The 25,716-nt window shown below is 42.6% G+C and overlaps 1 protein-coding gene and 1 long non-coding RNA gene across 2 annotated transcripts in view; both read right to left on the reverse strand.

The window, feature by feature from the left end:
- The window catches only part of myo7aa (myosin VIIAa), a 210,465-nt gene that overhangs the window by 20,188 nt on the left and 164,561 nt on the right, over nt 1-25,716 (reverse strand). Inside the window, exons 28-34 of the mRNA XM_085794753.1 lie at nt 20,133-20,259; nt 19,861-19,980; nt 19,013-19,186; nt 13,462-13,689; nt 11,068-11,235; nt 9,608-9,725; nt 5,470-5,596 (exon numbers count right to left, since the gene is read on the reverse strand). Coding sequence (XP_085650879.1) covers nt 5,470-5,596; nt 9,608-9,725; nt 11,068-11,235; nt 13,462-13,689; nt 19,013-19,186; nt 19,861-19,980; nt 20,133-20,259 — 1,062 coding nt within the window. The remainder of the gene's footprint in view (nt 1-5,469; nt 5,597-9,607; nt 9,726-11,067; nt 11,236-13,461; nt 13,690-19,012; nt 19,187-19,860; nt 19,981-20,132; nt 20,260-25,716) is intronic.
- On the reverse strand, nt 250-4,935 carry LOC146975353 (uncharacterized). The gene is made up of 5 exons (XR_015037436.1): nt 4,703-4,935; nt 3,400-3,454; nt 2,910-2,994; nt 2,557-2,647; nt 250-314 (listed from the first exon to the last, which is right to left on the reverse strand). It is a non-coding gene; the product is annotated as an uncharacterized LOC146975353 (long non-coding RNA).

Consider the following 25,716-nt stretch of genomic DNA (forward strand, 5'->3'; position numbering starts at 1 on the left):
ATTGCCTTGCATTTTTAACCCAACACTATTGTCAATATACAGAAAAGGTTGAAGTCAAGACATCAATTAACTGTACAAAATGAGGCTACAACTTCAATGAAATGTGAAGCTATATCAGAAAATGAATAACTGGTGAACGACAAGAAGTTCAATACAAATATTGTTTATTCTTTTAAAGTACATGCTACTGGGGTTCTCGCGTGGATGGAGGCGGGACACGTCTCCTCGCTGCACAATCTGCCACAAGGTGGATGGCGTGTTTGGTCACCTCGTCATCTGTGGCTGACCTGTCACTGTATTTTTTCTTACAGCACCTGTAATCAAACAGACAGATATATAGGGAGTCAAGGTCATACCATGTTTAATTTCGAGCAAAAAGAAAAAAAGACATCAAACGTTAAAAAAAACAAAAAAAACAGCTGATCGCTTATGTGACAGGGTGAGGGTAAATAAACACAGCTGATGTGAGCGCAGACCTGTCAAAATGCCCTGTCCTGCGTCAGGTGTAACTTAATATGAACGCAGCTCAAAGCGCCTCTCACGGTGACCAAGCTCAGATAAATACATTGGATCAGCTGTAGTTTATCGCGTGTCCTCCCGCATAAATAGCCTGACTCTCGCCAGACCCTTGTAGTTCCGCAAAGCTACGCTGAGCTCCACACAAGGGTCTGGGACTGCTCCATAGGCGATTCATTTCAGAAGGCGGGGCCTTGTAAAAAAATCTTGTATGTGATTGGATAAACCACTTGTCCGTTATCTTGAATGACGTGCTACTTCAGCCACTCACTGCGAGCCGCCATTGTTGTTTGACTCAAACATTCGCTTCAGCGCTACGTCACACCTCAGAAAGTCCCGCCCGGCGATCCTGATTGGTTCATTATTTTTTGCTCCGGGGAAGAAGTTTGCATTGGCCTCGAGTCCAGACCCTTGTGTGAAGCTGAGCGTAGCGCCTCTGGCGTAGCTTTGCGGAACTACAAGGGTCTGGCGAGAGCCAGGCTACCGCATAAAGCCACAATATACCGGAGCTCCTAAAAAAAAAAAAAAAAAAACGCTACGTGCGGTGGAGCTAAAAACAGCTGAGTTCTCCTCTACTACAGCTGAACAGCTGACATGTGGTCAAGACGTACAGAGACCTGTCACAGTGTCACCTAAACTTCAACCTCAGACTGTCTGCTTCCTAGATGATCACACAGGGAGAGCATGAATGTGTGATGAGTTGTGTTACAGAGTCCTGTATCAATGTTTAGGCTTATTCGTCAGTGCTTTATGTTGTCATGATAATTAATAGGCCTATATGCTGAGAAATAAGATTGTAAATAAAACAAATCCTACAGGGAAGACCAATTTATGTTTAACGAATCAAATATTGTTTTGGTCATAGTAACTGATAATAAATAGGCTATGTTTAATTCTCTCTCTCACACTTTGAGAGTTTGCGGTGCTGACGAATGTAGTCCGGTTAGTTGGCTGGGGTCACGAAAATAAAGCGTTTTACTTCTCAAAACAATATGCGTTCAAAAGAGTGATACATTTGCATCACAAAACCGTTGTCCACAAAAAAGTCTGACCTCACAATCGCTTGCTGCTATTTTCTCTCCCTCCGTATCACTGCGCGCTGCCGCCTCTAGACGGCTGTGCGCATTTCCATCAGCTGTTTCATGGAGTTTATTGCTCGGATAGTTCACGTAATCTGATTATGACACAAGTGATGAAGCCATCCCTTGTTTTAGCACAGAGCCAAGGGGAGACCTTTATGAACCTGATGTGATGCTGAACCTCGTCAGATGGAGTTAGAACGGGCAGACACAGAGAGGAGGGACAGGGAAGCAACAAGCTGAAGTTAGACCACAGCTGCAGCTGTGACAGACAGGGTGACCGGGTGATGATCAGTAATGCAGCGCAGTCTGTGATGGAAGATCAGTCGGACAAATGTACACACTATCAGGACGATTATTTTTTCTTGCCGTTATAAAATAGCGAGCCTACACACCAGCCACGTCCACTCTGTTAGCTGGCTCAGCTGACCGGTGGTCAGATGGTGGTTAGATCTTCACATGTTGAACAAAGTGCATCCAAACGCCAGGCTAAAGAAAGAGCGAGGATCCTCTGACAGCTGCAGGTGAGCTACACGTCAGCTGGCTGCAGAGGAGTGCTGTTCTTTTTTTTTTCCAGCAGCACCATCCTTGGAGGTGATGCACGCTGTCTGTATATTTGTTGGTCTGATCTTCCACCATGGACTGCGCTGCAACGATCACTCTTCTCTGCTCTAACCTCTTTCCTACAGTCTATGGAACTCCATCTGATGAGGTTCAGCATCACATCAGGTTCATAAAGCTCTCCCTTTAGCTCTGTGCTAAAACAAGGGTATAGATAGATATCAAAAGACCCGAACTATCCCTTTAATGAAAAATAAACACACACTTTGATATTAAGAGCACTACCATATTATCCTACAACTTAGCTGACTGTAAAGTAATTACAATGAGTAGATGTTTTAAAGTTTATATAAAATACGAAAGATAACATCTCAACATACTAAACCTAAGTAATACTTACCACATACTCTCAATAGATTCTCCGGGTCCTCATTCAGGTAAACGCAGAGGGTCTTTAGGACGCATTCTCTTCCCAGATCCACGTCATCATCCTACGGCAGAAAAGCAGAGGAGAAGTTGTGTTGTTTGAGTTCATGTCTGTGAAAATTCTCATTTGTCCTGGTAAAAGGCATTTTTGTCTTGAAGACAATCAGTTGTTACACCCCCAACCCAGAGAATATATTTACTTCATCCATTGGTGCAATGATGCCCCCTATTTCTTTTTCATTACTGAGTAATTGTTTAAAAATAATATACATAAATGAAAAAAAAACAATAAACTCAGAAAACAACAACTGATTTAGTAATACTCACCACTACTGCAGAGCCTTTGACACAGCACCCTGAGACATGTCAAATATTGCACAGCAACTGAACACCCTTTACACTGCCACATTCACTAGAGAAAGAAAGACAAATGGAAATTGGTTTAGTTTGTGGTGCCATATTATTTTGTGTTGTAATGAAGACTGATTATTAGACATATCTCTCCAAAATAGTTTCAACAAAAAAAATGAACATTAGAATCTTAAAGGCAATAGGACTTGCAGTAATTATCTTTACTCACAATATTAAAAAAGGAATAATATCATAAAAGAAGGCCAGACAACAAATGTAGCCTACAGGGACATCGATCTGCATCACCTGTTACAACAGAGCTGCGCAAAAGAGAAAAAGTGATCGCCCCCGAGAGCATTGTAATCATATCGGTTAACAAGCGTTGGTTATCATCAGTCAGAAAAAAAATTCAAAATGTGCATCCCGAAAACCAACAAAAGCAATTGAATAGTAGGCTAATACTCACCACTACACAGCAGCACCCAGAGACATGTCAAATATTGGCCTAGCTGGAGGATTATCTGCACAGTAAAAATAGAAAAAATGTTGAAAAAAAGTCAAGTATGTGGGTGTGTAGACAACATAAACTCAAGGCAGGACATAGAAGACACAAAATAGCTAACTTTAGTTGACTTAAGCTTAGCAAAAATGACAGCCCTCACTATTTAAAAAAAAAAAGTTTAAAAAAAAAAGAAAAGCTGTGTGCCCGCCCCTCCTCCCCAGCGAATTAAACATAGCCTATTTATGACCAAAACAATATCTGATTATATTTGATTCATTAAACACAAATTATTGGTCTTTCCTGCTTGATTTACAATTTTATCTTGTTTCTCAGCATATATTAATCATCATAAAGCACTGACAAGCTTAAACATTAATATTGCCAGTGTGCATGGCATGTGTGAGTGTGTTTGTACTGCTGCTGTAACTTGTGAATTTCCCCTTCGTGGGATGAATAAAGGCAGAGGGAGTGCTGTTGTACTGTATATCAGCACGGGTGTGCGGCCTCGTGCCTACGACCGAATCACACCCGTGCTGATATACAGTACAACAGCGCCGTTAGCCGCTCGGCTAGCGAAAAGTCACGGAGAATTACGACATGAGGAGCAAAGAGAGGCTTAAAAAAGTCATTCTAAACTCCGTAACGTTGGAGTTGGTTGCCCTCTTCATAAACATTACGGTGTTTTTTATTTTTTAAATAAAAGCCGAGCGGCTAACTAGCCGTTAGCGGCTAACTAGCCGGCTAACTAGCCGCTAACGGCTAGTTCGTTTTAAAGAAAAGAAAATAATTATTTAAAAAAAAAAAACACCGTAATGTGTATGAAGAGGGCGACTCGTAATTACTGGGAGTCGGAACACCGGGGATAGCCTACTTAAATCGAGGAAATGGGAGGTCGAGGTCGGAGAAATAGCAGCTAAGTTACATAAGTTACCGCTAGCATAGGCTAACGTTACACAGCATAACAGCTGCGATACATTAAAACAGATAACCATAACGTTACCAAATAACAATGTGTGTTTTTTTAGTCACACAACCACAACATATTCTCCCGAAATTGCTATCCCATTTTAAAACAAAATAGCTACAGACGTGCATCATCACATCTCAGCTAGAAGCTAACCTAGCCTGTTGCACAAAACTACAAAAGTTCTAACAGTGCTAATATCAAACAACGTCATTACAAGCATTAATATACATGACGATTAAAAACACAAAGGCCAATGTTTACTGTGAATGTCGCAATACATCAATAAATCAATAAACTTACTAGAGGCTTCAGCACAACCGTGTCCCAGCAAAGAAAGATGACTCCTCTAGTCTCGGCTCGGTGTGGACTACTGTGTTCGACCGTTACAGTAAAGGCGCGTCCGTGTCCACACGTCCGACACGGGTCCGTTCGGGATCCGCTGTTTGACGGTAGAATAACGGCTCTGCCTGGAGGCGGGGCTGATCCTCTAGGCGGCGGCCAAACGAATGTGACAGTCACGCGGGTTTGGTGACTTGAATGCGGATCCGCGTCGGAGTCTCCTGCTGTGTGGGAAGCTAGCTAACTGTTAACATGATGAGCTAGCTAACTGTTAACATGATGACATGTTCTAGCTGGTGACAACAATAGAATAATGTAGACACCAGCTAGAACATGTCAACAGCTACCTAGCTAGCTAGCTGGTGACATGTTCTAATACAGTAGAATGTAGAAATGTCAATAGCTAGCTAGCTAACTGGTCCACTCTCTGAGACTTTTTGTCTGTTTGTTCGTAAAATAATAAAGTAAAAATGGAAATGACACCCTGTACTAATTAAAAACAAGATACTTGGAAGATTCAATCATAAAATATATTGATTTTAAAAGATACTGCAAAGAAACACTCACCCAGCATGAATTCACATGGAAAATTAATGCGGGTCATTTTAGACCCATGTTGCGCATTAGAAGGGGTGTGCATATGTTGTGCATCAAACAATTGAGAAACAAACAGTGATCTCCAGCTTCAAACTCTCAACTCAGTGGCTCCAGATCTCAGCTTGCTTCACCTGCTGCTGGAAACTGCAGATATCTCTGGGAAGGAGAGCTCCAACAGGACTTGCTCCTGTTCATCTACAAAATAAACTCCAGTCCAGTTGACGGCGACTATCAGGTCGTTCTTAGGCAAACTGGGACCTGGAAGGCAGAGTGACACAATAATTCACTGTCACAGAAAAAAACACAAGGGCTTGATTATTGATACAACATAATTACCAATCCTCAGGGTTGCCAACTCTCACGCATCTGGCGTGTGTCACACGCTTTTAGGTCCTGTCTCACGCTCTCACGCCACTCAAACAATTCTCACGCCAAAATCAAGCGATTTCGCAAAAAAAAAAAAAAAAAAATTTAAAGCAAGCTTTGGCACTCTTCAATAGGCTCTCTGATTGGGTGTGCGCAATGCTTATCCGCGTGTCGATTGGACGGCTGCTCAAGCCTGTGATCACAGCACAGTAAGACGGGGAGTTGTCGATCCGCGACCCCCCCCCGCCTCCCCCACCAACAGCGGCACGGTGCTGAAGCCTGGACCCGACTTGGTCCGAATCCGATGGCCAAAAAAAAGAGGGAGAGAGCGAAGCCCGAGGCACAACCTGACCTGACCGAGTTAAGTTTTCGGACTGAACGCGGCTCGAACTGACGCCTGCGGTCGGGCTGGTTGGGCCAGTCCGTTGAAAACTAGTGTTGCGCCGATACCGATACTAGTATCGGTAGGGGGCCCGATACCGCACTAAAATGCTGGCATCGGTATCGACGAGTAAAACAAATGACGCACCGATGCCATTTACTGATATGAACGCTGCGCCTTGTGTCTTCTCTCGCCCGACACTCACTGCTGTGTGATCACACGTGTTCAGTGCATGCCAAGCCAAGTAAGGATGTAAACAATTCAATTAATTGCAGTTAATCCTTTTCAAGGAGTTTTTTGTGAAATGTAAACAAGCAAAGCCGACATAAAGTAGCGGGATCTCTATTTAAATGTGTGCGCACCGCACTGAGCAGCGCACTGAGCACACAGGGGAGAGAGGAGGTGAGAAGAGACAACAACACTGTTACCTGCTGTATACTGGCGTCAGCCTGTACCATCGCTAACACACAGAGACCAGTGTGTAACGAGTCAAAAAGCCGCCGTAACTGAGCTGCCAAACCGACGCGGGTCCGGTGTGTTTATCAAAGCTTGTTCTCCGTGCTCAGACACCGGTCGATTTGAGCTGCGTTCAGGCTGCAGTGGCGGCGGCTTTTTGACTCGTTACACACTGGTCTGTGGCCAGTAGCCTATACAGCAGGTAACAGTGTTGTCTCTTTTCACCTCCTCTCTCTGTGTGCGGTGCGCACACATGTAAATAGAGATCCCGCTACGTTATGTCGGCGCGGTCGCTACCGGAGCTTAATTTAAAAAAAAAAAGCGCTCGTTGCGGTGCAGCTGAGAGCAGCGGAGTTTCCTCTGCTGCAGCTGATCAGCTGACATGTGGTCAAGACGAAGCTACAGAGTAGACCTGTCACTGTCACGGGTGTCTCTCATCTCATCTCATTATTAGGCTATAGGACTTCACCCTCAGAGCTCTGTCTTCAGACCTGTCCCTGAACATCACACATGGACAGCATGGAGTTGCCTGTGTGATTGGTTACTGAGTTTATTAATGTTTACATCAGGCTGCGTTCAACCAATCAGTTTATGCTACTGTGATTTATGTATATACAGTAATCATTAGTGTAGTGGCAGGAAAGACCATTTCATGTATCAAATCTATTGTGTTGGTCAAGTCAGAGGAAAAATGTTTGGGGTGTGTTTACTGTTCCTAAATGTAAAAATGGGTTACATTGGACCCTCAACATTATTTAAAGGTTAAATAACGTGTTACTTAAACATTTTTACCAGGTAGGCTAGGCAATAAAAAAGTTCTACTGGATTATAGTATTAGAAGAAAAAAAGCTCTTATATATTTTTTTTCCAAACTGTGTTGTATCGGAACGGTATCGGTATCGGCAGATACTGCACAGCCGGGAATTGGAATTGGTATCGGGGGCCAAAAAATGGTATCGGTGCAACACTATTGAAAACTATAAAATCAAGATGCAGACTGGGTAGCACAAAAGTACAGCCAGGCAGCTCAGTCCAGAGAGCAGAGGAGAGAGAGACAGCGCAGCAACAGGTGTGTGTGTGTGTGTACGTGTGTGCGCAACTGCGCATGCATGCACGTGGGCCATACCTGCAAACTCAGAATGGGTATGTAGAATGTTTATTACAGAAGAGGACCTGACTTGTATCATCAGGCTGTAATAGAAGACTGAACAGGACATGTCTGTTCTGTCCTTTCATATATTAATAGGCTCAATAGGCTGGTCCAGGCCAAAAGCCAGAGCTCCCCACTAGACCAGTTTCATACACTCCAGCCATACAATGATAGGAACCACAGATCTGCTTTTTTCCCTGTTATCTGAAGCAAATGTTGTGTTTTCCCTTTATTTTCTTCTCAGAGTACAACAGAATGCTTCAAATACATGTTAAAATCACATTTTTTTCCTGGGGGGGTGCCCCCAGACCCCCCTAGAGGGATATACGTATTTTGTCGCCTATTACACCTCTAGCCTACTCAGTTTGCAGGTATGTGTGTGTGTGTGTGTGTGTGTGAGAGAGAGAGAAAGAGAGAGAGAGAGAGAGACAGAGACAGAGACAGAGAGAAAAACTACAATAAACATAACTATTATTATTATAGACAGCCCCCCCCCCCCCCCCCCCCCCCCGCCAACAGAATCTCACTCCAGCCCAGGCCCAAAAGTTGGCAACCCTGCAATCCTGTATTTTACAAGGCAGATTGTTAATAACAGCAAATATTCATTAGATTCACATGACGTCACTGTGTTTCTGCGCCGCCATATTTGTGTCCGAATCAGGGCAATCTGGGCACAGATCACAGCATGTCACGTTACCAGAACAAGTGGAGTAGTAGGAGGAAATCAGCAAGAGACCGAAAATTGACGTTATTTGAAAGATGCCAGGATTATATTGTGCTGTTGACTGTGATAGCAGTCGCCAAAAAAACCCCGGACTGCAGTTTTATTCCATCCCAAAAGACGTAAAGTTATAGGCGGAATAAATAGTTGACAGCAGGCAGTCTATCAGTGGCCGCATGGGCTGTGACAAGTCTCACAAAAAGAGGGGATTCACTTTTTTTTTTAATAACATGGATATATTGAATTCTGCATTTTGATTACTTTCTTATTAATTACTCACTGATTCTGCATTCAGTCTTTTATTTCTGTATAACAGACCGTTGCTAAGTAAAACGGGCCGTTGCTAGGGACGCCGCTCTGATCAGCGGAGCAGGGCAGAAGCACTATCAAGGATTTTTACCTTGTGTTTCATTTTTACCAGCTTCAGACTAATTGTGATGTTAGAAAAATGACTTGTAGCTTGTTAGAGGGAGAGTGGAGGCTCTCTGCCTCCCTCACCGCTGCTGGAAATCAAACCTGCGATCAGAGCGGACAGAGCGGACGGGTCAGCGCAGTGTCACAGCTGTGACCAGCAGTGTCTGTGCCACCGCGAGTCCGTGACACAAACGTGTCTCGTATCGTAATCTCTAATGACAGACAGGACTACATAAATGCGCACATCGTAACATTTACATGATAATTCATCAATCTACTGATTGATTATCAAAAGCCCATTGAAAACAACTACACACGAGTCGACCGAGAGGAGGGTGAGGAGCAAACAGCGGAGAAGTGACCGGACTAAGGACTTTGATCAACATTACGTCTCAAATTAATTCATTCATTCATAAACTGTGTAATAAGTGTGATAATATAGAGTTAGTCTGTTGTTATAGAGATATAAACCCAGACAGGATGTATGAAACCCTGTCATTTCCATCCTGCGGTTTGCATGCTGTCATATGAGGAGACCTGTCAGATTCGACGTGACGTCACTGCAACCCATGAATAGATCAGTGTATTCTTATGAAGAAACAACATGATCTAATAGAAAGGAAACTGAAGACTGTGATTAAATGGGACTAGTTCAATTCAGTTTATTGAATGATGTAAGCTTCTTTCACCAAGGTGAAGTTCAGATTGATCTTCTCACCTCTAGAGGTGTTCTGGATGACTGGATATTGTGTTAAGGTAGAAAAGATTGTGGGCATTTACCTGAGAATTTGAAAGCTTCGTAGAAACGAGAGAAGAGTAGAGGCCACTTGTGACGAGCAAAATCAACCACTTCCTCCTTCACCTTCTGAGGTTCAAATCTTTTCTGGGTGTAGATGCCCTGAATGGACCAATAGAGACACAAAGAACAAGTGGATTTAGACTACCCAACATTACATAATAGGTAACACTTTACTTGAATAGGTATTCATAAGATTGACATAAAACTGTCATAACCATGACATAACAGCTGTCATAAACATCAATGAATACTTATGACAGCTGTCGTTAAGTGTCATTCGGTAAGTTATGTCACTTTTGATGCAAAGTTGACATTATTTGAGATGTCCTTGTTATGAGAACTTGACATAATTTTTAAAGTTTGGCAATTAGGTCTGCTATTACAGTTTTTATGTCAAGTTGTCAGAACAAAAACATCTCAAACAATGTCAACTTTGCATTAAAAGTGACATAACTTACCGAATGATACTTAACGACAGCTGTCATAAGTATTCATTGCTGTTTATGACAGCTGTTATGTCATGGTTATGACAGTGTTATGTCAATCTTATGAATACCTATTCAAGTAAAGTGTTACCATTTGTTTGAATGGAAAGTGAAGCTTCATGTGTGAACTGGACAGAGGAGCAGCACTGCCTCGGGGCTCTGTGTGTAAGAAAAATGTGCAATATGTATGTGTGTGGGATACTTTTTTTTTTTTGAGTTTAATTTATTGTCTATTGCTGCCGTATTCATACTTTTGAACCTGGGATTGCAACCAATTTTGTTGTGCTTGCACAATGACCACAATAAAGTCTATCCATCTATGTACACAAACCTCAGTTACATCAATAAATAAATGTTTTACAATGAGCCCATCGGCCTATATTCATTTACAGAGGGAAGTTTGGTGCAACGTGCTTGTTTTTTCGTGCTAGTCCGTGGCGCACAGCTCCGTAAAGTGTTCCGTCACGCTAGCGTGGCATGGAGAAAAAAAAAAAGTGGTCTTGATGTTCAACCTGCACTTCAACACATGTCGCCTGGGTTTTGTTATTATTTCTGTTGGAGGATATAAGTAAGGTGCCTTTTTTTGTGCCAAATTTGTTCTTCACAGGAGAGAAACTTTATTTAAAGTTTAAAGAAAATGGTCTTTGAATTTAAATATACTTTCTTTATGTTTATTCTACATTCATTTGATTATTTTACATAAATAAATATTTGTTATAAGCTTCAGTCAGTAGAAAAATGCAATTCATTCATTGACGATCAAGTCTATGTATCTCCACAGTGAAACATCAACTTATTAAAAATCCTTCATGCATTGTCCGATTTGCTTGAAACTTCACATGTATGATGATGATATATTTTATTTCCAAGAGTTTACTGTAGTACTGCACTGATGCCTTTTTGAATGATGAATTAAATACAAAGACATTGATACAATTTGTTCAAGAGACAGGCACCTTTTTGTGGGCAGCCATGATGAAATGAGCCCATTTCTCCACCGTCCAGGAAGTGCTGATCTCTCTGTCAGGGATGTAGGAGGGAATGAGGCTCAGCAGACGCTCCAGAAGGATCTCTGAACCGTAGTCAACGTAGTACTGCTGAGAGGCCAGCTCTGACAGGTCATCCTGGGGAAACACACAGACACATACTGCTAAGGTGGGTCATGTGAAAATATGATGATGCATTTTGTTTTGCATGTTTTCTCCTACATGTCATCGGCCAAGTGGATTTTATCAATGGAGGTTGTATGTTTTAAAGGGGAACTCCGGTTTTTTGACACCTGGGGCCTCATTTATCAAACAGGGTGTAAAAGTGCTACTAAATCTTGACGTACGACGAAAAGCCAAAAATGGCGTACACCCAAAATATTTAGGCCTACACCCTTTTCAGATCTATCAAACTGTGCGTACGCACAACTGCCTGCAATTTCCATTGATAAATCACACCGGACCCAAGAAAAGTGCCGATGTGAACACGTGTCAGCACGTGCATATTAAGTAGCCATGTGCACTCTGGAAACGTGTGGAATGACGTCAGTGGAAGACGGTGAAGACAACAGAACGGACGGAGAGCGGAGAAAGAAGCGGAATTTCTCTGAAAGCGAGATACGCGGTAACACAGCAATATCAGTCAGAAACATCATCTTGCATTGAAAGGCTACAATAAAAACAAAAAACTCCCAAATCTAAATGAAACAGAGCAGAAAGAAGAATAATTTTAGATTATGTCACAAATAATTTAAAGCAGGTTTTCCACTACCAGTTATTAGGCTACTTTGAAACATTCTAAAACATTGAAGTCCACCAGTCTGTGACTTTTCCTAAAATGATGTTGGGCAGCACCCCCTTTTGTTAAATACAATAAATACTACATTTAGTCATGAATGGCCAGTGTTATCATCATGTCAGCTATGAGCTCAGCTACCTTGACTCGTCACCCAGGGATGACGTCATAGACATGCGCCGCAAAAACTCCGCTGATTGTCCATGCTGTTTTACGCTCGGCTGAGTCGGTTGCACTACAAACATGGTTCTCCACTGTGTATTTCCACTTTGTCCAAACAAAATGACTAGTTTGTCAAAGTTCAGCTTCCACAGGCTTCCTTTGGACTACCCGGAGTTACTAAAGCTCTGGCTTGTTGCGCTCAAAATGGATACGAATATTGAAGTGGAAGAATTGAGGCGGGCGAGTCATCGGGTCTGCAGTGCTCACTTCGCTCCAGAGGACTTTATTCCCACGAAGCCTCAGAGTAGTCAGACATACGTATATTTATGGAGACATCAATACGTGTATCCCCTGGCCTCAAGTCCCACTCTAAGCAGCAAATACATTCCTCTTCTGTTGCCATCGGTGAGCAGTGTCCACAAGAGCACCGCCAGTTTGCAGCTCTTCATGGACGTGCAGCGGTTTCTTGTTCTTGGGTCAGCTTGTTTGGCTCTCTGCCTCCGCATCCTCCTTTCATGATGATAACACTGGCCATTCATGACAAAATGTAGGTGAAATGAGGGAGTTTGGCAGCAGATAATGTCCTATGTAGAGGCTGCATTGCCGTGGCCCTCGTGCGCTGCGGTCATGATCGGTTGGATCTAAATAATGTCCGAAGGACTCCAAGCTGCACTACAAGTGTCTGTGTGAGTATATGAGCATAATTACACCTAGAAAGAAGGTCCAGCTGTCAAAAAACCAGAGTTCCCCTTTAAGTCTACATGGTCTGCCTCCTGTGTTAAAAGTCTTTTTAAAGGGATAGTTCAACATTTTGGCAAATTGGCCCATTGCCATAATCCCTATAGTCATAGCAGTTACCTTTAATTGTCGGTGCAAGCTATTTTTAGAACGGCGAAGCGGAGCGGCAGGCTGCTCAGAGCTATGCTACGGAGGCTAAGGGAATTTCTTGGTTTCCCTCATCAAACTCATCAAATACACAATCCAACAACTCCACAACGCTTTCGTGGACAAGTTGTGACCTGCACATTCACCACGCTATGAGATAATAACGGAACGTTACGAAACGGAGCCGTTTTCGAGGTAAATACAGGGTAAATACAGAGTCTGCTTGCTGAAAAACTGTCCCTGAACGCAACGCGCATCAGCGGTTTTGCATGAATTTACCTCCATAGTGCTCGTCTGTAATGTCCCTCTTGTATTGAAGCCCCGACATGAGAAATTGTTCCGCCGGTGATTTGCACTGAAAATTCTCACAGCTCTTAGTTGACATGTGGGTGAGTAGATAATGAGTGAAATTTGAATTTTGTGTGAACTATCCCTTTAAATGGTTTTTTTGGCCAGTGGAAAAGGGGTATTAGATTCCCAAGATATTTGAGCTGGAGAAGAAAACAGAAAGCTGCAGTCACCCTGTCACAGCGGTATTCTCCAAACTTGACCCCCCTGACAGTCTGTTGGTAGATGAGGTTGGTGGCCACCAGGTCATCAGCAGGGCAGTGCCACGGTGTGAAGATCTCCTTCCTGAAGAACAGCCTCCAGGGAGCGTTCCTCTCCTGGGCTCCCTGCTCCTTCGCATACTGCTCACACTGGGACACGGCATCCATCACATGGTCGTTCCCACTTCCCAAAGAGGACACCTGCAGGAAAAGAGGAATCATTTACTGCTACTACTGACACCACAAACATCTCTCATTGGGCCCTAGTCTCGTAGACCAGGTGAAGTCTAACATCAGCGCAGCTTCGCCACGCCAACGGGGTGTGGCCCAGGTCCATTTCGCAAGATTGGTGGGCCGCGCAGTCAGACTTAGACCAGCGCAGCCCCTCCCCTCGTCCCTCCCACCGGCGCAAACGGTGAAGAGGGAGGAGAGAGGGCGGGAGGGAGACAGGAGGAGGAGAGAAAGGCGTGGAGTGGGTTTGACACAGCCGAGTCAGATCTTCACCAATCAAATGAGCTCCTCTCCTCACCTTTAACTGCGCGGCGGGTGATGCGCGCTGCAAGTTTGTCATTTTATACTTGGACATGGACGGAGGAAACAGCGACGCCAGAGGCCGAACCTCTCCCAGGAGGAAACAGCTGTTTTGGTCCGGAGGTCCGAGCTCAGAGTGACCAATAATGAGTTTACTAATATACTTAACCAGGATTGATCTGATACACTGAGAACGGCTGCCCAATGTAAGAAACAACAACTAATAAACTAATAAAGAAACTCACATTTATTCAAACCCTAAGCAAGATGAGAGGTGTAGGCTACACTAATCACAACATGAACAAACACCATGAAATCAGCGTAAAGGACGCTCTCTCTCTCCCTCTCTCTCTCTCTCTGTCCTCCTCTCTCTCTCTCTCTGTCCGTCTCTTTTTTTTCTGTGATAGAGATGCTGAGTATACTGTAGTAGGCTATATACTGACTATCTGATACCGAGGCTGTTGTGGTGGACTAAGAGAGATAATGATTTGTGTTTTGTTTTTCATTACGGCTGCGTGATGCGGTCGCACGCTCTAATGAATTAATAAGTAAATAAATAAATAAATAAATAAAGGGGATCATCACAAGGGCAGAGTGGTATGGCAGCGACATGCAGTCATCCACCCTCACAGTCCTGCTTGGGACATCCACAGCTGCTTTTCAGTGCCAGTTCGTCCCTGCTGTGTTAATTCAGGTGGAGTTTCCTTTACGCACCGACAGCCTTTGATCTCTGCTTTGATCTGACGTCAGATGTGACGGGACAATCTATATAGATATAAATTCACGTGTTGATTCCATTAGTTGCATTAAATAGTGGTTATTGTGGATATTTATTGCATTGAAATGTGTCTGGAACTGTGGAGATCTGCCTGTGAGGTCTTGGTGACGTGTGTGCACTGCAGGTCAGTCAGCCAAACTTCCACTGCACCTGCTGCGCTTCGCCCTGCGCTGAGATTAGACCTGGTTGGAGGTGGCGAGCTTTCAGCGCAACCTCGGCGGGACATTTTTGCACAAAACTTCCACTGCACCAAGCTGAATCTGTGACGCCTCCCCCTGCTGCGCGGCCACGCCTATCTCAGCGCAGCGCGATCTGCCAATCTTCCAATCTGACTTTGCGCTAGGCTGCGCTGGTCGAAACTTGCATTAGACCGGCTGCGCTACCTTGCGCCACCTGCGCTGCGCCAGCAAACTAGGGCCCATTGTGTTAAGTTTCCTTCAACACTATCTGTCAAATATTCAGATATTTGTACAGCCCTAATGTAAATTGTGGACTTTTTAAATTATAATATAGTCCATTTATTTATTTATAACAAAATACTTAATTAGGGCCACGGGCCATCGCACCGGGCACTGATCCCTACAGCTATGAAATAGCAGGCAAAGCCCGGGCACTACTGTTATTGTGTGGATTTTTTCTTCCATAATATTATTTTTCATCTTCCGGACGATTTTCGATTCGCTACTAGGACAAATTATATATCAAAATGTGCGGTTCGATCGGGATCGGGGTGCTATTACTTTTCTCAACAGTTTACGAATTTTTTGCGACGTAAGCGGAGCTAACCAACTCACGTATCCCTCCGCCCAGGGTTAGCGCCCGCCGATCAGCAGTTGGTTAGGTCCAAATAAAAACTGCGTTTTTCCTGCACTTTGAGGGGCTGGAAAAAATAATATTATAGCGAACAATGGAACAGTGTATTTTTTTTCAGGTAAAACCTCTTTTAGGCCGTGAAAATAGGCCGTTTCTATGGGTCTGTTCACAAAAATGTATGTTGTAAATCTCTGGGCAGGGCTATGGGCTGGCGTTGCTAACGGGAGGAGTGCAGAGAGTCTTCTACTGCAATTAAAGTACTTAGGGGCTATTTGTAGATCATACAACCCCACTTTAAAAAAATGCTACTATCCCTTTAAGGTAGAAATAAAGGCTAAAATGCCAAATAATAATAATTATAATAATCACTCAGAGAACAAACACCGTATACACATACTTGTCACCTGTCTAGTACAGTGCTTGGTTACTTTTCCCTAATAAACAACCTGTACGTTTGGATGGAAAAACCCTAACCCTAATCCAACAAACATTCAAGTTTATATAGGTTGAAGTTGAAAAATATGTATAACAGTGGGTTCACACCGGGCACGAGTAAAATATTCGCCTTGCTCTGCTCGCGCCAGATGGTCAAGTGGTCAAAACCTCACAGGAAGGTTTCCTGAACGTCAGGCACATAAATGCAATAAATAATCACAATAACCACTATTCAATGTAACTATCCTAATCAGAACATACATTTATATCTATCTACTGTTCCATCGACTCTGATGACAGATCAAAGGCGGTTGGCACACCGCACGCATAATGGAAACTCGACCTGACTGAATTAACACAGCAGAAACTGTGATGCAAACTGCACTTGGCTTGTGCCCATAGACCCTGATCAATAACAAGTGACAGATACATAAGAATAAAATGAAAAAAAGAATGGTTAGGTTGTCTGCTGGCTATGTACTGTAGTCCAGTACCTCTGCAATACAATAAAGATTTTTCTAGATTTGAAAATTATTGCAGAAATTTGGGATACCGCAAGGAAACAACTTAAAACTTTAAAGAAAATACAACTTGGATCTGTTCATTTTAATGAGGAAAAGTTACAACTTTGGGTCGGGTCTGGGCTATTTTTTGGCAAATTTAGGCTAATTCTGAGCAACAAACGGGAAGACAGGACAGATGACCTTATAATTTTCACTTTGCACCAGTTGCGAATTGAACCCACAACCTCTGGAACCAAAGACCATTGTCTATCGCACTGAGCTAATTAACAAGTAGCAGTGCTACGGTGGCTTCACAAATTGAGTAAGTCATTCACTGTCGTGCAGGCAGATTTGAAACCACTGTAAAAAGAGGTAAAACTCTAATATATATTTGTTAAACATCTGCTGTGACTCTAAGGGCGTATTCACACCAGGAAAGTCTGATAGTTCACTTGCTTTGGTGCGGACTAAATTTTTTTTTACTTGGTGTGGTTTGTATTCACATTGCATTTTTTCACAAGCGGATCAACTTTGTAAACAACAGCACGTGTGTCCCACAGTCGCTCAATCATTGGATAAAAATTATCAGCGGGATCTTCCACGAAAAGAGGTCATGAATGCGTTTCTTGCTGCCTTTTCAATTTGGTAGTATTTCCAGTTGCACCTGTCCTGTGCTTATTTATCACTTGGAGGCTATGCGGCCGTTATGCAGCCGCCCTCGTGAAGGATGGTCAGACAACAAACACACAGACGTCTGCATGTGCGTCTGAAGGATGGTGCGCAAAAAAAAGAGAAAAAAAGGACGGCACAGCAAAAAACAAAACAAAAAAACATAATCATTCTCTCAGGATGTCGCGTTGCCGATCGGCATTTAAGCCTAGTCACATTTATTTCTGTTAACGGTTATCCTATTAATCGGATAACGACTTAATGTTATCAGTTAAAAAAAAATATTAAGAATGTGCATCCTTAACGGCGACGGGTGCGTCCTCTCCAGCATCTGATAAATGTTTTCCACTGACCAAATATCAAGGAGGCAGCGTGTCTATCTGTGCTCCATGTTGACCCACGGCTCATTGTTGATCATTTCCACATTTTCTGACAACAACGGAAGCCTGTTGAATCCAAAAAGGCACTTGGATTTTGCATTTGGTTCGGGAAAGGTTCGGTTTGCATTCACACCGTACGCGAATCGCACCAGGGTTCGTTTCGGACTCTGGTGCGGACCAAACAAGTGAACCAAGTCCCAGCTGCAGAGGTGGTCTCGGTTTACTTGTTTGATCCGCACCAGAGTCTGCTGGTTTGTATTCACACCTCCCCAAAAAGTCCGCACCATAGGAAAAGTTAGTTTTAAGCGGACCAAACGAGCCTGGTGTGAATACGCCCTAAGATTTTGTACATTTGTTTCACAAAGACCATCTGGTGTTTTAGTCAACTCCCTGGTTGGGTCTTGAACCCACAACCTATAACACCAAGAACCAGCTCCTAACTCAGTGAGCTACTTGTCTGGAATTGAGAACTGCTGTGTGTCTTCTCAAATAGACTCAGGGAGTCAATGTCCGGGCAGCTGTTGTCAAGGCAGATTTCAAAAATGGTCAAAATGTCACAAATTCTAATATCTAAACAAACATCTGGTAATACATAAATTCTATCTTGACAGCATGGAAATGTTGGTGATTTGTTTTTAGCGATAAGCGTTTTGCTTCTCAAGAGAAAATCTGATGTTTAAAAATGTCACTCTTACATTGACTCCAGTTGTTCCCATGAGAGCAAAATTCAAAATGTTCTCAAAAATTCAGTTTTTGAGATAACATTCTGATATTTTCCAAACTTCATCAACCATGACTCCAAAATATTCTCAATTTTTTTCAGGAAGATTGAACATGTATTTAGCAGGAATTGGATGATATATGTTTTCAGTAGTGTTTACAGTCAAACGTTTTCATGCACTGTAGGCTCAATTTTTGATTAATCAAAAATCCGAGAAACAAGTTTTGTGGAGGACAGTCTGAAGATGCTCTGTAGCAAGTTTGGTGACAATTGAGCAAAAATTGTGGGAGAAGATACATTTTAAAAGTTTTACAGTTATTGAAAAAAACAGAGTGATGGACTTCATAATTTGTAATGAGTTTAAGTGGACAAAAGTTTCAGCAGTATCTGGGCTACATTGTGGTGAAGTTTCAAAATTGTAGCATCTACCGTTGGTTTGGTAGGAATTTTTAAAGTTTTTCAATTTAAACGCTTATTGTGGCTCCCCTAGGATGGGGGGGGCACATGTCCTTGGAGTTGAGTAAATCTGGCATGGGTTTGGATGTTTCTGTAAAGTTTGGTGAGTTTTCGCCCATTGGAAGTATGACTTCCTTGGAAGAAGAAGAAGAATTCCTAGGAATACAATAGTGTCCTGGCAGCTTAGCTGCCCGGACCCAATGAATTAACATTTTGAACAGTGTGTGTGTGTGCCAACCTTATCAAACAGAGCAATGTAGAGTGAGAATCCAAAGCGGTCTCGCAGGTTGACTTTGTCAGACAGGGCATTGCAGAGCTCTTTGGCCGTGGTTGCAGAGTCGGTCAGCAGCGTTTTAGTCGTCCCGTCCATAAACGTCACTGGCAGCATGATCGGCTTCTTTGACTTTGTGGCCTGGATAGAGATTTCACAAACTGACTTTTGACTTTGGTTCCAACTGTAAAGTTCCAGTGATGTGAACTGATGTGTCGCATTGTTTTTAAATACAACACAACATCATTCAGTGAACATTTTGGCAAATTGGCCCATTGCCATAATCCCTATAGTCATAGCAGTAGGTTCGTTACCTTTAATTGTCGGTGCAAGCTATTTTTAGAACAGCGGAGCAGAGCCGTGAGCTGCTCAGAGCTATCCTAAGCTAGGATTTCTTGGTTTCCCTCATCAAACTCATCAAATACACAATCCAACAACTCCACAACGCTCTGGTGGACAAGTTGTGACCTGCACATTCACCATGCTATGAGATAATAACACAACGTTACCAGACAGAGTTGTTTAGAGGGAAATACAGTGACTGCTTGATGAAAAACGGTCCCTGAAGGCAAAATACATCAGCGGTTTTGCATGAATTTCCCTCTAAAACAACTCTGTCTGGTAACGTTGTGTTATTATCTCATAGCGTGGTGTATGTGCAGCGTAGCTCTGAGCAGCTCACGGCTCTGCTCCGCCGTTCTAAAAATAGCTTGCACCAACAAATAAAGGTAACGAACCTACTGCTATGACTATAGGGATTATGGCAATGGGCCAATTTGCCAGAATGTTGAATTATCCCTTTAAGTGCTATGTACCTGAAGCTCCAGCCAGGATGGAGGCTGTGTTCTCGTCCCATTAACAAATGTTCGTCTCAGTCTCTCTTCGCAGTAGGGAGCGTATCCTGGCGGCCCGCTGCTGATGAAGTTCCTCAGATACTGTGAGTACAAAAAAAAAGCTTTCTCACAAAAAAAGTTCACACTCTACTATACTTTACTGTCTGTAAATGTAGACACACTTAAAACAAACAAAAAAATATTTGAAAACATATATTTGAGCTTTTTCTTCTGTATAGTATAGTTGCCCTGACCTTGACGAACTTCTCTGACGGAGCAAAGCAGCCGACACAGAGAGAGATGAGAATCCAGCCACGAGCGTGAGAACTCTTAGATGGGTTCTGACTCAGCTGCTTACAGATCTGACAATAGATTTCATCCCTGACACACACACACACACACACACACAAACAGAAATGTTTTAATCATTTGTCAACTTTATCCACAACATTCAAACTTTGAAAATATATCATACTGTATACTGTATATCATAACCCACACCCACAATCCATTGCCACACTTTTTCTGATACTACCTAAACCAAAACCAAAGATAAGGAAATATTATCACCAGAAAAAGAATATTATCATTATCAGAAACAGCAGAGTCTCACATTTGAGAAAGTGGAACTTATTTTAGCTTAAAATGTATTGAAAATGTTTAATCAGTTCTCAAAATAATCACACACAATTGTGTGTCTTTCTCTCAAATGATGTTCAAAAATGGTCATGTCAGTGAGTTTTTCTCCTCCACCAGGCAGGTGCGTCACATTAAAGGGATAGTTCACCCAAAATTGAAATTTCACTCATTATCTACTCACCCTCATGTGGACTAAGGGCTGGGAGAAGTTTCAGAGTCCTCCGTGGCTTCTCTGAGTTACAGGGGGTCTCGGCGTAGCAGTGCATGTCCATATATAACGGTTGCAAATGGATACCAACTGTCTTCATAACAAAAAGACACACCAAAAAACATCCAAATACCTCCATGCTGCTCATATGTAATGTCCCTCTTGTATTGAAGCCCCGAAATGTTAAATAAAAAAAATTAAATAAGTCTACATTTCAAGCATGTTTGTAGCGGAAGCTCCTCTTGCCGGTTCGTCAAATTTGGACGAACCAGGGTCCGTCCTCTTCCCAGTTCGTCCAAATTTGACGAACCGGGAAGAGGAGCTTCGAGAAGCTTCCACTACAAAACAAGCTTGAAATATAGACTTATTTCATTTTTTTCGGGACAATTTCGCATTTTGGGGCTTCAATACAAGACGGACATTACATACGAGCAGCATGGATGTATTTTGATGTTTTTTGGTGTGTCTTTTTGTTACAAAGACAGTTGGTATCCATTTGCAACCGTTATATGGACATGCACTGCTACACCGAGACCCCCTGTAACTCAGAGAAGCCACGGAGGACTCTGAAACTTCTCCCAGCCCTTAGTCCACATGAGGGGGAGTAGATAATGAGTGAAATTTCAATTTTGGTTGAACTATCCCTTTAAGATGGTGCTCAGGGTTCAGGTGTAGAGGTGTGCAGCTGGCTGCTCACAACTGGCCCTCATTTATCAAACGTATGGTAAATGATCTTGTGTAGATCCTGGTGTAAATATCAGCGTGCGCCATTAGTAGTGTGTACATTGGTGGATGGAGCCTTCAGATGCACATACGTGTACAATCAGTTGCACTGATCACATTATGGGAAACCCAGCAATCTTGATACATGCTCTTTTAATCACAGTATGCTAAGAATCATTGTTTGGGAAATTAATGTCGCCCTACTGCCGCGAAAGTGACTTCTGTCGTGGAAATTTTAGCCGTTTGCTGTTGGTGAATAATGAAATAGAGACTTCGTCGGCCGACAAGCTTTTTATTTCCTTGCAAGGAAAGGTCAGTCAACATGCGAGCGGTTCAAAATGAAGAAAGACCCTGAACTTCAGGAAATCTGAACATTTATACCTGAGGAAAAGCCCACCCCTTTTGGGTGTGTTTAAATCTTTTGTTTGCTGTGGGGTCAGTCCCCTACTCAGGATGTCTTTTCACACTCTTGTCTTTCACAGGTATCGGCACCGACATCCTGGAGTGTGATTAAGAGGTCTAATCAACGCAATTTAAAATACAAAAGGGTTTGAGTATATCATGACAAAGTGAGAGGTTGGGTGTCTCTGAAACTTGGAATGCAATTACAAGGTTTAGACATTAAAATACACAAATGGGTAGTAAACAAAGAGAGATCTGATACCTTGGGGGAAAGCAGGGTGTGGAGACGTCTCAAGTGATTAAAACAAAGGAATATTCAAATTTACCATTACACTTCATAAGCGCCAGCACTGATGCCTTGGTTTGGCTGATGGAGGGTTGTGAAACACTGGCCCGAGCCCCGATCTCTGACAGGTCCCAGTGAAGAGCGCCTACTGGGTCTCTGAAGTCCTGCTGGAGGTCTACTCACTGGAGCAGGTTTCTGTCTGGGATGTGTACTGCTCTAACTAGAACAGGTCTGTAATTGACTGTTTCTGTATAAACAGCTGATTAATGAACATCTGTCCTATCACACAGTGTATCTGTCAGGCTACACTTTGCTTTTCATTCACCTCAGCTGCGCAATATAAAAGTGGAATTAAAGGACAATTCCGGGCAAATTCAACTGGGGCTGTATGTTCCTAACATTTAAGGTCTAAAAGTTCAGTTTCAGTTTAATGTCTCCTGTTTTGCGGTAGTTGTGTCTGTCCCCGCATCGCCACGGCAGCGATGAATGGGAGCGGATGGAAGTTCTGCTGCTTAGGCTGTTTCCATCCCTCAAAGCCACAGACAGCGTCAGATGGCGACTCAAACATGCACCCAGAAGTTTATTTACTTCAAGCAAGCCGACATGTTTGTAAAACTAGATCTAATTCAAAGTCTTGCGCGAGACTCAAGTTGACGCTCGGTGTGTTCATGTGCAGTTGGAAGCTCCCGTTTGTGTCATAAACACAGGAATATCAACTCTTGACTTGCTTGAAGTAAACAAACTTCTCGGTGCATTTGAGTAGCCATCTGATGCTGTCTGTGGAAAAAAATTGCGGCTTTGAGGGATGTAAACAGTCTAAGCAGTGGAACTTCAATCCGCTCCCATTCATCGCTGCCGTGGCGATGCGGGGACAGACACAACTACCGCAAAACAGGAGACATTAAACTGAAAATCTTCAGATTCCTTCTTTTAGACCTAAAATGTCAAGTTGAATTTGCCCGGAACTGTCCTTTAAGTTTTCAACACGGACTTCCTACATTTTGATGAATATGTGGCTGTATTTGTACTTGTACTTATTTATTAATTTTGTTACTAATAAGAACAGCAACAACATGAAGTCTGGAACGCTGCATCAGCATGATCTATTTATTTATTTTTTTTAAACTTTGTTTATTAAGGTTTTTTCACAATAAAACACATACATACAGGAACACTCAGAACAGAGTCCCCACCCCATGAAGTGAAAATAAATGAATACATAAATAAATAGTAATAATAACGATAAAAAAAAAAAAAAAATGAAAAAAAAAAAAACCGATGAGTAAATCTAAGACAATGTATGTTAGGCATGTCATAATAAGGGACATATTAACAAGAAAAGGAAAGAATATTACAGAAAAACAAGAAAACAAAAAACATTAAGTACAGTACATACAGGATAGTATTTAAGCGGGTTGTCATCTGGACACAATGAAGTCAGTGGTTGTCCTAATTAACTTGATTCATCCAGCTGTGATTTCTCTTCCACATATCTCAGAAAGGGTTGCCAAATCTTATTGAATTTACCAGTTGAACCTCTAAGCGTGTATTTTATTTTTTCCAATTTCATATAATATAAAATATTTCTGATCCAAAGTGTGTGGGATGGAGGGATGGCATCTTTCCATTTCAGAAGGATTAAGCGACGGGCGAGCAGGGTACAGAAAGCCAGAAAGTCACACTGGGAGTTATTTAGGCCGTAAATACTGGACGGCACTCCAAAGAGAGCTATGATGGGGCAGGGAGATATAGACATCTCCAGGACCTCAGAGAGTGTATTAAACACCAAAGTCCAGTAGGTCGTCAGCTTGAAGCAGCTCCAGAACGTGTATGAGGATGGGGTCATTTTACAACGGTTGCACGCTGGATCTATGTCTGGGAATTTCTCTGATAACTTCTCTTTGGTCCAGTGAGCTCGATGTAATATTTTGCATTGTATTAGTCCATGCCTTGCACAGATAGAGGAGGTGTGGACTCTTTTTAATATTGCATCCCAAGTTTCATTAAGTATGGTCTCACCTAAATCCTGCTCCCATCTATGTTTAATGGTGTCAAGGGATACGTTTTTTTGGGACGAAAGTGCACTATATAGGTTAGATATTATACCTTTAAATGACTGCACAGGTGCCAAAAGAGAGTCTATATCAGAGCTCGGGGGACGTTCTGGGAAATGAGGCAGCTGTTTGCGGATGAAATCACGCAATTGTAAGTATCGAAAGAACTGTGTATGCGGAATAAGAAATTTAGTGCGCAATTGTTGAAAGGAGGCAAAGGAGCCGTCTATGAAGAGGTCCTGCTGTGTGCGCAGCTCTCTGTTTTGCCACTGCAGAAACACACTGTCCTGAAGAGAGGGGGGAAACATGTGATTTGCATGGATAGGGGATCTCAGTGAAAAACTATGCCATCCGTAGTGCCGGCGGACCTGCTTCCATATTCTAAGTGTTGTTCTGACTATGATATTTCTTGTATACAGGGCGGTGTCTGAGGCTAGAGGAGCGTGGATTAATGCTGACAATGAGGACGGGGCACAGGATCTAGCCTCAAGAGTGCACCATGAGGGGGCGTCAGCACCTGGATCCTCATATAGCCAATGAAGAATAGGTTGAATATTAGCAGCCCAATAATACAATTGAAAGTTGGGCAGAGCCATACCACCTAACACCTTTGGACGTTGTAAATAGGCTCTGCTCAATCGTGGACTCTTATTATTCCAGATGAAGCTGGATATAAGAGTGACCAGGCGTTTAAAAAAAGACATGGGAATATATACTGGAAGACATTGAAAAAGATAGCTAAATTTGGGCAAAACATTCATCTTTATAGCATTTATTCTACCAGCAAGTGACAGATGTAGAGGCATCCAGCGTTTAAAATTCTGCTCTACCTTGGTTACTAGTGGGTTGAAATTCTCTTTGAAAAGTCTGCCTATACTGTTTGTAATTTGCACCCCCAAGTATGTGAACTGGTCAAGAGTAACCTTAAAGGGAAATGTGTGGAAAGAGTAAGAGCGGGCCAGGGAGTTAATAGGGAACACCTCACTTTTCTGAAGGTTTATTTTATACCCTGAGATTTTACCAAAGCTCTCGAGGATGGAGAGGATCCTGGGCATAGATATGTCCGGGTGTGAAACATACAGAATCATATCATCTGCATAAAGTGAAATTCTTTGCTCTATTCCCTTCCTGAATAAGCCAATCATTGTCGTGTCCTGTCTTATTGCGATTGCTAAGGGCTCTATGGCCAATGCAAAAAGTAGAGGTGATAGAGGGCAGCCCTGCCTTGTTCCACGAGAAATTGCAAAGTACTCAGAGTGCATCCCATTGGTACAAACCGAGGCTACTGGCATACTGTATAAAAGTCTGATCCAATTAATAAATTGTTTTCCAAAGCCAAATTTATCCATTGCATAAAACAAATACCCCCACTCCAGCCTATCGAAGGCTTTTTCAGCATCCATGGACATGATAAGCTCTGGTAGGATCTGAATCATGATAAATAATGTTTAAAAGTCGCCTAATATTAAAAAAAGAAAATCTATTTTTTATAAATCCCGTTTGGTCAGGGGAAATTATCTGGGGTA

Source organism: Trachurus japonicus, chromosome 13, assembly GCF_045865225.1.
Source record: "Trachurus japonicus isolate A0001 chromosome 13, Traja_1.0".
Lineage (NCBI taxonomy): Eukaryota > Metazoa > Chordata > Actinopteri > Carangiformes > Carangidae > Trachurus > Trachurus japonicus.